This window comes from Phymastichus coffea, unplaced genomic scaffold, assembly GCF_024137745.1.
Source record: "Phymastichus coffea isolate CEN01 unplaced genomic scaffold, Cenicafe_Pcof_1.1 PCOF00066, whole genome shotgun sequence".
NCBI lineage: Eukaryota > Metazoa > Arthropoda > Insecta > Hymenoptera > Eulophidae > Phymastichus > Phymastichus coffea.
The window spans coordinates 1,004,101-1,018,371 of NW_026706877.1; the positions used below are offsets into that span (position 1 = coordinate 1,004,101).

A 14,271-nucleotide genomic window follows, 5' to 3' on the forward strand; every position below is an offset into this window, starting at 1 on the left:
ATATAAAAGAATTTGGCATTGGCAACTTCATGCGTAGAGGTTCTAAACATCGTAGCACGGCACAGAAGTAGAAACGTTTGTTTAACAGTAGTAATGTTATCTGTTCCGACTGTCACTTTTAACGATGGAAATAAAATGCCTATGTTAGGGCTAGGTACCTATTTGGTATGTTGAATAACATATATTTCTAATGTTTAATTAGTAATTTTGATTAATCAGTTGCACTTACTGTCGCATCACTTAATATGACATTGGAATCGTTGCCAAATACGATCTAATTGTATCTTAACAAAAATTTAAATAAAAACGAAAATTTTACAGTCGAAACCTGGAGAAGTAGAAGATGCTGTAAAACATGCAATTGAGATTGGCTATCGTCACATAGATACGGCATATTTTTATGAAAACGAAAAAGAAATTGGTAAAGCTATAAAAGAAAAAATAAATGATGGAACGGTTAAAAGACAAGAACTTTTTATAACAACAAAGGTAAATAGAATTTCAAATAGTTCAGATGAAATTTTTAATCGATTCATATTATATTGTCTGATCAATAATGAAATTCTGTGTAAAATAATATATATGTTGCTTTTTTTCAAGTTATGGTGTAACAGCCACAATGAAAATGAAGTTGTACCGGCATGTAAACAGTCTCTGATTAACTTGGGGTTAGACTACGTAGATTTATATCTAATTCATTGGCCCATGGCTTTTAAAGTACTTATTGGTCTTATAGATACACATATATAAATGTCATATTCAAGTCATTGCAGTATATGTGCATTATTGAATTTTTCAGTCAGGAAATATCCTTACACCTAGGGATGCTTCTAAGAAAATAGAATTTATCGATACTGATTATCTTGAAACATGGCGGGGAATGGAAGAATGCAAACGTCAGGGTTTAGCCAAAAGTATCGGTGTCAGTAATTTCAATTCGGAACAGTTAACTAGATTGTTATCTGCTGCAAAAATTAAGCCTGTTAACAATCAGGTGCTTTATTACAAAATTCAGTTTTATTTCGATTTTATTTCTAAATAAATATTGAAAAAATGTTTTAAAGGTTTTGACCAAATTTTTCATTCAATTTTTATACTTTATAAATAGTAATAGTACATTAATAATTCCAGGTTGAGGTGACTTTAAATTTAAATAATAAAACTTTGAGAGAATTTTGTAAAAAGCATGACATAACAGTCACAGGATTTTCTCCTCTTGGAAGACCAGGAAACCGACATGGTATTAAAAATTTATGGGACGATCCAAAAATTCAAGAAATAGCCGAAAAATATAAAAAAACGCCAGCCAACATTGCATGTAGATTTCTTGTAAGCATATTTCACATTCGCGCAAGTAAAGCAGAAGTAATGTAAAATCAGCATTTTCTTCCACATTTCAGATCCAGTTAGGTGTTACACCTATTCCAAAATCGGTAACTAAATCGAGAATCAAGGAAAATTTTAACATTTTTGACTTTGCTCTAACTGCTGACGAAGTTAAAACGATCGAAGATCTTGAGACTGGGGCAAGAGTTGCTCCCTTTGACGAGTAAGTATTTGGCTAGATTGGCGTTTTAATTTTCATATAAAAAAAATTATTAATGAAATGAATATACGTCATGTTTTAGAGCAAAAGAAGCCAAATTTTATCCTTTTACTGTACCTTTCTAAATTACAGTCAACAGAGTTATATATATATACACAGTTTCTCGATCGGTGCATATTGCACATAATGAATGTATTTTAGTAAAAATAAAAATATATCTTTTTTCAAATGAGTTCCGCTGTATATTTATTCAATGAAAATTGGTTGTATCATTAATCCTGTGTTACATTAAACAATTAACAGCAATCTTATCAAAACAGTGGCTTCTTAGCTACTCATGTATTTATACGCATTACGTTTAATATAATTTGGATTTACCATTCGCATTTATAAGCCTTGATAATAACCAGTTCATAAAGCTGGAATTATTCGTTATACTTAAAGTCATAAACGTTATCTGTTATAATCAAAATTTTCATATTTGATAAGATGCTGATTTGTAATATAATACCTATACGCAGTATATATCGTGTATTTTTCAAGAAAGGTTATTACAGTAGAAAATAGTGTCTTGCAGGCATAACCTATAACTATAAATTTCATTTGTGGTAAATGAATAAATCTTCAATACATATAGCTTGTTTCGAACCTAATTTCGATCATAATAACTAGAATATTGTTGAAAAAAATGATTGTCCCTCAATTAACTTTAAATAATGATTATTCAATGCCGATGCTAGGACTTGGAACAGCAAAAGTATGTCACTTCAATATAGTAATAAATAATTAGTAATAAAAAATCGACAAACTTTATAGAATTTATTTTTTAAAACGATGACGCATACAATGTTTCATATGCAGGTAGAACCATTAGAGTTAATCGAAGCTGTAAAATATGCAATAGACATTGGTTACCGCCTAATAGATACAGCATATCTATATGGAAATGAAAAATACATTGGAGCAGCGATACGTGAAAAAATAAATGACTGTACCGTAAAACGAGAAGATTTATTTATAACAAGTAAAGTAGGCATAACATTTTATTTTGTAAAATCCTTTTCTTGTTTAATTGAAATAATATGAAAGCTAAAAAAATTTTTATTAGTTATGGTCTTATTCACATAGGGAACACGAAGTTGTACCGGCACTCGAGATGTCTCTTAAGGATCTTGGTTTAGAATACGTAGATCTTTATCTTATTCATTGGCCATTCGCTCTTATAGTAATAATTTAATACTTTGAATTAACAGCACTTGAAATCAAATTATTTGTACATGATAAATATTTTATATTATTACACAGAAAGGTACCGATTTTGTATCTCTTAAAAATCGTGGAGAAACGATATTAGCTGATGACATTGATTATCTAGAGACGTGGAAAGGAATGGAAAAGTGCCAAGAGCTGGGACTTACTCGTAGTATTGGCCTTAGTAATTTTAATTCTGAACAAATTTGTCGATTGCTATCTAAAGCGGAAATAAAACCCGTCAACAATCAGGTACGTTGACAAATTTTCGTATATTCTTTTACAGAACACTATAGATAGTATAGCTTTTATTTAATATAATTATTTTGAAATAAATACTATTTAGTTATATCTGTTCTCAAATTAAAAAAAAATATATAATCCTATTCATGAACAAAGGTTGAAATATCTTTGAATTTAAATCAAAAGCCTTTAATAGACTTTTGTAAAAGCAAAAATATTTCGGTGACTGGTTACTCTCCTCTTGGGAAACCTGGCAATTCTGTTGGTTTGGATAACTTATGGGGCAGCATGGCTATTCAAAATCTTCGAAAAAAATATAATAAATCAGCTGCTCAAATCGCTTTGCGATTTATTGTACGTTCTATTCAATTAATTTTAAGCAAGATATAAAACGAAAACGTTAATATGTTATCACTTTTAGACGCAACTAGGCGCAGCGGTAATACCTAAATCAGCCAATAAATCCAGAATAAAAGAAAATTTTGAAATTTTCGACTTTACTTTAACTCCAGATGAAATAATTGAACTGCGTGCGATCGAAACGGGTAGGCGAATGATGACTGTAGAAAGGTAAAAAATACTAAGTTGAAAAATTAGTTGAAATAATTTTAATTGAAGAACATATAAAATTTATAAAAATTTTATTTTTTCAGTGCTAAAGAAAGTATATACTATCCTTTTAAAATACCATTTTGATGTATTCAAAATACTGATCTATGTGAATAAAAAATGTCATTGCTAAATTACATCTTTTTTATTATATTGTTCATTCTATTTTTACACAATAACATCTTACACTATATATATAAAATTTCATCCGAATGTATTTTATTCACCCATAATCCCTTTTGATTTCCAATAAAAATTCAACGTGCATGATAATAATATTATAATGATGCACAGTCATCGTAATGAAATATTTCTTTTTGTGGAATTAAGATTCGTGTATGACAAAACATTTATATTTTCTTGTTTTGTTTTATAATTAAACAAAAGAAAGCTTTTAAAATTTGCGTGATAAAGAATTAAATAAAATTCTCAATCGGATGGAAAACAATCAAATTCGTGCCATAATTATTATAAAATCATTGTAATCAACTTACCAGATAGTCAAAAAAGTATATTTCATAAAAGATTTTATTTATTTAATAAAATTAATTGTAACATTTTCTCCTACCCATTTGAGAAATGTAATGAAAAAAGTTCTTTATTCTACTATATAATGTGCTTATACTAACTTTCGTTACTGTATCGCATTTTAAAAGTGAAATAATTTTGATTATGTTATTAATTTTTACTCAAATTATAAATATGGCTGTATAAAAAAAATTAATTTTAAATTGTCATGCCAATCAAATTAATGTATTTTAAAAATAAATTATGTATGATTAAGGATTAAAATAATTCAATGTGAAAATAGCAAAAATTATGAAAGGTAACTCCAATCTTTCATAGACACGCACTCATGTGCAATGATAAACCTACATTAATGTCATTGTATCTATCAAGAAAGTACATGTTCAAACAGTCGAAACTCGAAACTGTGCGTTCTTGTGGATCAAAAATATGGCTGTGCCTTTCGCTATTTTCAACGATGAACAGAAAATGCCAATGTTTGGTTTAGGTACATATCTGGTAAATAAATTTCAGTAACAATTTTATTTTTAATTATTAATCATATCAGTATATTTTATCAAATATTAGCTTATGTAAATGTCCAAAAATCTAACCTATTAAAGGTTCTTTGTTTGCGTGAATTATACGAGTAATGTCATTTTTGAATACACTATGTATTTTACGTGAAATACATTAGTATTTGTACTCTGCGTGGACATTAATTCGTGACCCGCGAAGTTCAAAATCCGAATTATTTTGACGATTGAGCATGGATAACAGTGATGACATCAAATAAAGTTAGATCAAGGGTTTATTTTGGCAAGTTGTTCCTCGTAACTTGTCAAAAATCCATTTGATGCTTAATCGTCGAAAATAATTTGGATTTTGACTTTCGGGGGTCGTAAATTAATATCCAGACACCGTACATATATGTGATGTTCGTATCACTTATAAATAAAAATAGTTCGAACTCTTGTAATGTAGCTAATGAGTAAGAATTTGTTTCTGATGATTTTACTCTAATTGTCAAGAAGATAGATAAATGAAACAAATATAATAAATAAGTAAATCAAATATATATAAGTAATTGCGATATGTCGAGGAAAGTCAGACAATGCCCTAGTTTCTTATGGTGCGAATTGTCCCATAAGCAGAGCTAAAGTCTTTCTTTGATAGGATATAATTCGGCCCAAGTTTCTTATAGCGCGAGATGTTCTATAAGTCGAGCTCAAATTATAAGGAAAGGTTAGTCTTGCTTAGTAAATCACAATGAGAGAAAGAACTTAGGTGTTAATCCAAGTTTATTCAGACTCATGCGCTCACTTTGCAAGGCTAGAAGTGAATGAATCTAGCCTGTGCAAAGGTGGGCCTATTTATACACAGATTTTCCCGCTTATTATTGCAGGAGAGATTTCATCGAAAATTCGAGAGACATTCGCGAATTTTGAGAAATGATTTTTCTTAATTTACAAGTAAATAACCATTAATATTAAGTTTTTAACACATGTAAATTTTACAGAGTTAGTTATTTGTTAATTTTATATAGTATACAATTATCGCCAATAGTGTCGTCAAAAGTTATTAACTAATAAAGTTAATTGACGTGATATTACATTATTTACAATAGAAAATTATTAGAATTTCATATAGCTTTATAGTTAATTAATTTTGGAAGTATTATCCAAAATTAATTATTTAAATTAATTAATAACATTTGAATTATGACTAATTTTTCATATTTGTAACGGTTTTCTTCTAATCTTAATATGCGATTATTAGATTAATTATCCAAGATTTCTAAATCATAAAATTGTCATTATCAATTATTAACTTAATATTTTCGTTCTATATATAGCTTATTGTTTAAATAAATTATTAATTGTTTATTTATTAATAACAGTTGTTATTCTGCTGTTATTAATGAAACCAATTCTTACTCATGTTCTATGCTTATTCATTTTGCATATAAATTATTTATATTCTTCTAATATTTCATATGTTAATAAATAAATTAACTTTACATATCGATATTCATTGTTAATTTATAATTGAATGAGATATTGTGAATCTGTATGTTAAAATCTATATAATTGATACTTTGTTATATTCAAATTATCTATAATTAACATATTTTTCTGAATATTATGGTTCATTATATCTATGTCTATTATTTGTGACGTCACGCTATTTGTTTTGACTCGACTCTTATTTGTATACAGTCGCGTAAACAGTGAGGTAGCGCCGCTTAATGTGTTGTTTTGACTAACAGATAAATACGTTAGACTAGTTGCAGTCATTTAATAAACAGCTCATAAATAGGACCGTTACAATATGTTCAACTTAAAAAAGTATTCTACTTCTGTTTACGCAAATTTTTTGAAATAAACAGAAATTGGCTCGGACAAATAAATGATTAAAAAAACTACGCGTGATTAACAAGGATAGCAAAACTGATTGATAATTCTACGTAATTTAGTGTTTGTTAATAAAAATGTTTCAAAAATTAAACACTTTTAGATTGGTAGAAATTGAATTTACGTAGCGTTTTAATACGATTTTTATAAATACTAGTGATGTCTAACACATTTCGAGCGCTCATCTTTATTGTCTTTTTTCGCATTTATTTCAATGCCCGAATATGGATCAAAACATTTATTCGCAAAATTAAAAATTCGAAAATTCAATACGCATTAAATATTTTCATGATTTTATATGAGATATAGTCGACGATATTATTTATTGATGAATAAATACATAGTTACGTTGATACTCATGATTTAAACATGTTATTAATGAAGTTTTAAGTTTTTATTATCATCCAAAGCTCTGTGTTGTAAGTTCAAAAGTTTGAATAACACGATAAAAATGTTGTATAAGTTCAAAAAACATTATAGCTCTCTATAATTATATGTTTGTCAATGTAAATAACATACTTCAGTAGATGTTTAAAAAAATTCATAATAATTTTCTAATATTTTACATAATTTAATAAAGGGTATCACTGTACAATATTTTATCATAATAATCTATCAATTTATACCTGTTATTGCCTAATTTATTTATTTTAAACTAAACTGTCGCACAGAGCAAAGTTAAAATAATTTCTCTATCTATGTATCAGTTAGTTTTTATTTTGAGGTTTACTCAGTATCACTTTTTCATACAGGAAAATAAAAATATGTAGGATTAGATACACTATGCGTGCTTTTATTTTATTTTCCATTTCTTATTGTTATATCAATATTAACATATTTAACAAATTACTTTTTTCAAAGGTAGATTTCTCAATTTTTTTTTTAAATCCATATCACAGCGGAAAATGTGTATTAGTGATGAAACACGTTTTCAAATTTATGATTTATTATATCAAAAACTGCAATAAATATAATCTTATACTATTTTTTTTTCAACGGGTTAATTTATTATTAAACTTTTATTCTACATTTTGAATAAAGATTGCAACATTACAACTTTTATTTTACACATTTAAAAACCAAATTTTCGATTATTAATAGAAAATATTTAGAGCAATTTCAACCTATATTATTTGTATGAAACGATTTCTTCGTTATTAGTTTCATATTATGAGTGTATAAACAATATTACAGTCTACTTTTTTACTTCCTTATCTTCAAAATTATCCGTATGATAAATTATGATGATTTAAATTTTTATTAGTAAAATCTCAACTCAAACCACACCTATATGCTTATTTTCCGCCACATAAGTATATCACGCAATTATATCTCAGCCATCAGATCACTATATGCTTCAACGTGGCATCCATCACTTTTTTATAAGGGGTAATACTGATAAACAATGAACTACATTATGATTATAAATGATGAATGAAAGATTATATTTTTTATATTTTATTTATTTGCTAAAAACAAATTAAATTAAATCTGAAATAAAAAATCAACTAAAATCAATTTGAATTCTCGTGATTTTTTTCATTTGGGCAAATCAAGTCATGAATAAAATGCTTCAATATGGCTTCCATCACTTTTTTATAAGGGGATAGTACCTACTAACATTTCAGGTGCATGTATCATAGTAATGAGAAATAATATTTATTTCTTTATAACTGATGATTACAATTATATTTTGATTGAACGATTCAACATACTCGTTCTTATTAGTACGGAATTGAACAACTACGTAGATTTTATTTCTATTAATCTGGGAGCGTTCAACTTTTGTAATTTTTTTATTAACAAAATTTGAATTGCACGTAATTATCAATAAGTTTAACTATCCTTGTTGATCACACACATTTTTTCTATAATTTTTCAATATTAATTTTCATCAATTTACTGCTGAGATCTTTCATTTGTAAAAAGATTACCGTATGCATCTGAAAATAAATCTTGTTTTATGTCTCAATAAAGATATATAAAAAAATAAACAATGAAATGTTAAAATGAATCATCGATTTTAGTCACAGCATGGGGAAGTGAGAGAAGCGGTAAAGTATGCCATTGAAATTGGTTATCGGCATATTGATACTGCATCATTTTATAACAATGAAAAAGAAGTTGGTGATGCTATTCGAGAAAAAATTAAAGATGGTACTGTGAAAAGAAAAGACATTTTTGTAACGACAAAGGTTTGTTTTATATTGTTTTATTTCAAATACTTTACTAAAGATCAACAATTAATAGCTTTACTATCAAAGCTTTGGAGTAATGCTCATAAAGAAGATATGGTTGTTCCTGCTTGCAAAAAATCGTTACAAAATCTTGGACTTGATTATGTTGACTTGTATCTCATTCATTGGCCGTTTGCATTCAAAGTATCATTTGATTATACATTTAATTTGTAGTAATATTAATTTTTATGTTTCCTGAATTGTTTTTTTTTGTTATTTAGGAAGGAGATGAATTAATGCCAAAAGATGCTTCTGGAAAATTAATACTTTCTGATACCGATTATTTGGAAACATGGAAAGGAATGGAAGCTTGTAAATTGGAAAATCTTACAAAAAGTATAGGTATCAGTAATTTTAATTCAGAACAAATTACACGTTTACTGGCTGAAGCTAAAATCAAACCAGTAAATAATCAGGTATATATTTATAATTATTACTTTAAAAAGTATATTTAAAGTATATACACTTAAATGAATTCGTGTTGTGCTTTTTTATGTAACTTTATCTATAAATACGATAATATTTTAGATTGAGTTGTCTATAAACTTAAATCAGAAACATTTAGTAGATTTCTGTAAAAAACACGATATAACAATTACTGCATATTCTCCTCTCGGCAGACCTGGCAATCGATACGGAATTAAAAACTCATGGGATCACCAAGTAGTTCAAGAAATTATGAAAAAATACGGTAAAACTGCAGCTCAGGTTGCATGCAGATTTGTGGTACATATATATTTAATTTATTTGTATGTTGAAATGATTTTCCATTATTTTATTTTGTAAAATCGATAAACATAATTTTAGCTGCAAATGGGCGCGGCACCAATACCTAAATCTGTCACTCCTTTACGTATTAAAGAAAATTTCGACATTTTTGATTTTGTTTTGACGGAAGATGAAATGCATTCTATTCAATCTATCCAGACCGGAGATAGGGTAGCTGCAATGGCAGAGTAAAAAAGTTTTTCTAACAGTAATTTAAATTAATATAAATTGCTATAAATACAATTTAATTTTTTTCATTTCAGGGCAGTGGACTCTAAATACTACCCATTTAACATTCCATTTTAATTTCTATCTTATCTTTATAATCAATATAGAATAGATTTACAGTTCTACGGATGTTTCATATTCCTTTTTGCGCATCCACTTGGTTATTTTTAAAAAATGAAGTAAAATATTATATATCTATATTTTACACTGATCAATAAATATTCAAAGAAAACAAAAAAATGGATTAATAATTAAGAATTATTTATGAAAATAAAAACTTTGAAAGACAACTAATATTGATTACATTTATTGTTGAAGCGATTACGTTTTCGCTAGGTGCAAAACAGTTAGAAACATTATATTGTATGGGAAAATAGATATGATCTACAAATTTATTTCGCAACGCGTTAAATATTCATGCTGCTGAATTCAAGATATACACTGCCCGTCAATCACTTTTGCCATGCTTACCTCAAAATTAGGTAAACTTGAAGTTTTGTATCTCGGTCGGAAATCATCGTATCACAAAACACCGCAGGACATTTTAAAGGTAATTGCAAAAGCTTCCATTTAAGACGTGCAGAGACTTAAAAATGAAAATATGTGTTTTTTATAGTAAAAAAACTGATTAAAAAAATTGAAATTTTTTTAACCTCGACTTAAATCAATGCCAATTTAGAACCAGGCGGTGGAGGGCAAATCGACCTGAGGTGTTCGGAGGGTAATGTCTTTCCCTTTAAAATGAGCTCCCGCGGGGTTCTATCCGATGTTTTTTAACCGAGTTACGGCGTTTTTTGTAAAAAGCAACCTTTTTTTCCAATCCTCAATTACTTCGACTTGCGTACGTTTTGGAAAAAAATGCCAAAGAGAAAAAAGTTTCATTTTGTGTCTAAGAATACGAAAATAAAGTTAAAATAAAGAAATAGAGAAAAAATTTTTTTTCGGTTTTTTAGCGCATTAAAAAAATTAAGGAATTTAACTTTTTTTTTACGCTTAGTTTTAGTTTTTTTGTGATTCACTACGTTCCTAGACATTTTAAAACTAAGCGTTCAATATCTTGGGAAGGATATGAACACGGACAACTGGCATCTCCGATAATTGACATCCTAGCGAGAGACGCATTTAGATTGTAATGATTTGCTCTCAGCCGGTTTATTGTAATTATAAACTCACGCGAGAGCTTTTTTCCTTGGAACCACGGTTTGTTACAGTCTTTATAATAGCGGTCAAAGTAGTGTTTGCCTTTATCCAGGTCAGTATTTAAGAGTGTCATTTTGGTATTGTCCTTCATGCTGCATTTAAAAGATTCTTTCAAGTCGGAGAAGGGAAGTTTATCTAAGTCAACCGGTCTACGACTTGCTGCATGTTTAGCTTGTGCGTCTGCAATTTCATTACCCGTGGTCGCTGAGTGTGAAGGAATCCAATAGATTTGAATGTCTCCAGTTGCATTTTTTTGGTCTTGAAATTGAAAATATTTAAGTTTAATATCTGATAGGTAAGGCTTAGTTTTGATGTTCATCATTGGATTTTGTAAGCGTTCGAGAAGACTGAGCGAGTCACACATAATGATATTGCAGGTATCAGTGTTATGAAGAGCCAGATCTAACGCATCTCTTACTGCTATACATTCGGCGGTAAACACTGAAGTTTTTTTGTTTAGGCTTCTATTAATTACAATATTTTCCTTAAGATCTACACAGGCTGAGCCAGTAGAGAGAGCGGATTCACTTCTACTGCCGTCAGTATTGAAATTTTAGAATTTGGAGAGTTCAAGTCATTACATATTTGTTTCAAAGATATATTTTGCTGTCGTTTTAATTCAGTTATTTTCTTAAACGGGACTGGGTTCATAATGATGCTGTAGTAATACATATAAATACTATAATTTCGTGACTTGATTGTATTTTTTGCAAGACAAACTACGTTTTCGATGTAAGTTTCATAGATCCTTTTCTTTTTTCTTTTGCTTTTATGGTTTCGGGTATAGTACTTTTTGACAGTTTTGTTTATAGCCAAGCTTTCATTCGATAGAATTTTTGCTATGTAAGTGTTACAAAGAAACTTTGCTCTTTCGTGAATGGTAGGTAGTTTGGATTCAGCTAATAAAATTCTAGTAGGAGTCGTTTTGCGGAATCTGAGTGCAAGTCTGATAGCGTTGAATTGTATTCTTTCTAATTTAACCTGCTGTTCTTTGCGTTTTGGGTAGTATACGTATAGCGCATATTCTATTATCGACCTAACATAGCTTTTGTAGAGTGTTAACAGTGTCGTTGGGTCTGCACCCCACCAAATTCCTTGTAAGTATTTAATCAAATTCGATGCTCTGGCACATCGAGAGATGACTTTGTTTATTTGTGGGATAATGGTCAGTTTGTAATCAAAAATTACTCCGAGGAATTTGGTCGATTCGCTGGACTTTATTACCAGATTATCCATTTTAATAACTGTTTCTCCGGGCTTAATATCTTTATTATTAAAATGAATGAAAATAGTTTTTTCTGGAGCAAGAAGTAGATCTATAATTGAGAGATTTGTTTTTATTTGATCAACTGCTTTCTGAAGAGATTTTAAATTGTTAGAGTAAAGCGCTATGTCATCTGCGAATTGTGATATTAAAACTCTACTTGATATGTTATTTATTATATTAGCTACAAAAATTATATAGAGGAGCGGACTTAAGACTCCTCCTTGCGGTACACCTTTATATGCTATTTTAGGTTCTGTGATTTCATCCGCAAAGACTTGTCTTTCCATTGTTATAAACTTTATAAATTTAATTAACATAAGAGGACAGCCAATTTTCGCGAGTTCATCGAGTAGTGTTTTAATGTTAACGTTATCGAATGCTCCTTTAACGTCAAGAAAAGCAGCAAATACATCTTTCTTTCTACGAAAAGCTGATTAAACCGAGATCGTTAAATTAAGTAAATTGTCTTGACAAGATTGACCTTTTCGGAAGCCGCTTTGGCTATCTGGAAGTATCTTTTGTGTCTCAACCCACCATTGAAGTTTATTTTTTATCATAGTTTCAAACAGCTTACATAGAGCGGATGTAAGAGCGATAGGTCTATAACCTTTATTATCAGGCTTAGGAATGAGATGCACATAAGATTTTTTCCAATCGGCCGGGAAATCGCTAGTGGTGTACATTTCATTGAGAATGTCGAAAAGAAGAAGCTTATATTTGATTGGTAGTTTTTGCAGCGTATAATAATCTATTCTGTCATGTCACTTACATTGCTTTTGTTTTGGTCATTACTTGAGTCTACTACCATATCTGCGTCTGCGCTATTGTTTACTTCGTGTGCTTTCCAGTTCTTAGTCTCGTGACCCTCTTCTCTGCATAAGAAGCAGCCAATTTTACCGCTCGAGAAATATATCCAATATGTTGTTTTGTCGTACTCGATTTTCATGCTACTCCGGAGCTTTTCGAAGTTTTCGGGGTTTATGTATACTTGTCGCCTAAAGCTCAAGACATGAGCGTACTCCGCTCGGGCCTTGATTTCATCTTCGATAATGTAATGAGGAATAATAGGGCAAACGTTGGAAATAATTGTTCTCTTTGCTTTGGATATCAGAGGTCGTGGCGTAAGAATGTGCTGGTCGATGTTTACTTTCATGCCCGGCTCAGTAAGCTTGTCGACTAATTCCTGTGAACTTAGGTATGCACAGATTCTGCTATTCGAAATTCTTGAGACAAAGAGGATGTTGACAGGCTTGACAATTGCTCCGATGGCGAGAGTATAGTCTTTGATTGTTAATCCTTCAATAACATCGGTAACAATGGCTTGATCTTTTTTGGGAAATTGAGTAATCTGCGCTACTCTGGAGTAAGACACTTTGGGTTTGATTTGGATCTGTGAGGGGTTTATTCCATTTGGAGATGAGGTACTTTGAGAGATGGGGCCCCTGTAGTCAGAGGTCATCTTGAAGGTTTGAGAGTTCACAGCTGAGATAGTGCACACGCACTATCTCACTAGTGTATAATCACTATACACTAGAACAGCGCTATATAGAAACAGTCACAAGCGTGTACTTTGCTACCATGCGCTGTGGTAAGCACTCGTTCTCGCTCCTGTTTGTAAACACGTCTTTCCTCGCCGGAGGTTCAGACGAGACTCCAAAAAATGAAGAGGTTATTAAGCCTTTAGAAGCTTTAATAAAATTATTTATTTAATTATCAACAAATTTTTCGATGATAAGAAACACATTGCGATGGTTTTTATAAAATTTTATTGACTAATATCGTAACAAGAGGCTGTAATTAATAAAATGTAACAATAATTTTTGTATGAATAAGTTTAGCAAAGCGTATAGCCGGATAAGAAAGTCGAATCTTTTTCTGTCTTATGTGAAAAAGTGAATATGTCTTCATGTTGGATATCAATATAGAATATTTAATGTCTAAATTTTTAAACCTTAAAATATGTGTGCGTGCGTAAAAATTATACATTGAAATTTACGTTTT

At 29.6% G+C, this 14,271-nt stretch overlaps 1 protein-coding gene across 1 annotated transcript; it reads left to right on the forward strand.

Moving 5' to 3' along the window:
• Window positions 1-63: 63 nt before the first annotated feature.
• Window positions 64-9,881, forward strand: LOC131667472 (uncharacterized). The gene is made up of 20 exons (XM_058940903.1): window positions 64-165; window positions 322-489; window positions 601-717; window positions 800-994; window positions 1,132-1,329; window positions 1,401-1,549; window positions 1,629-1,659; window positions 2,184-2,303; window positions 2,408-2,575; window positions 2,655-2,771; window positions 2,852-3,049; window positions 3,197-3,394; window positions 3,462-3,602; window positions 4,550-4,675; window positions 8,598-8,765; window positions 8,835-8,951; window positions 9,029-9,223; window positions 9,336-9,533; window positions 9,615-9,763; window positions 9,839-9,881. The coding sequence occupies exons 1-20, from the start codon at window positions 94-96 to the stop codon at window positions 9,879-9,881; spliced, it is 2,868 nt and encodes a 955-aa protein (XP_058796886.1). The 5' UTR covers window positions 64-93.
• Window positions 9,882-14,271: the final 4,390 nt, after the last annotated feature.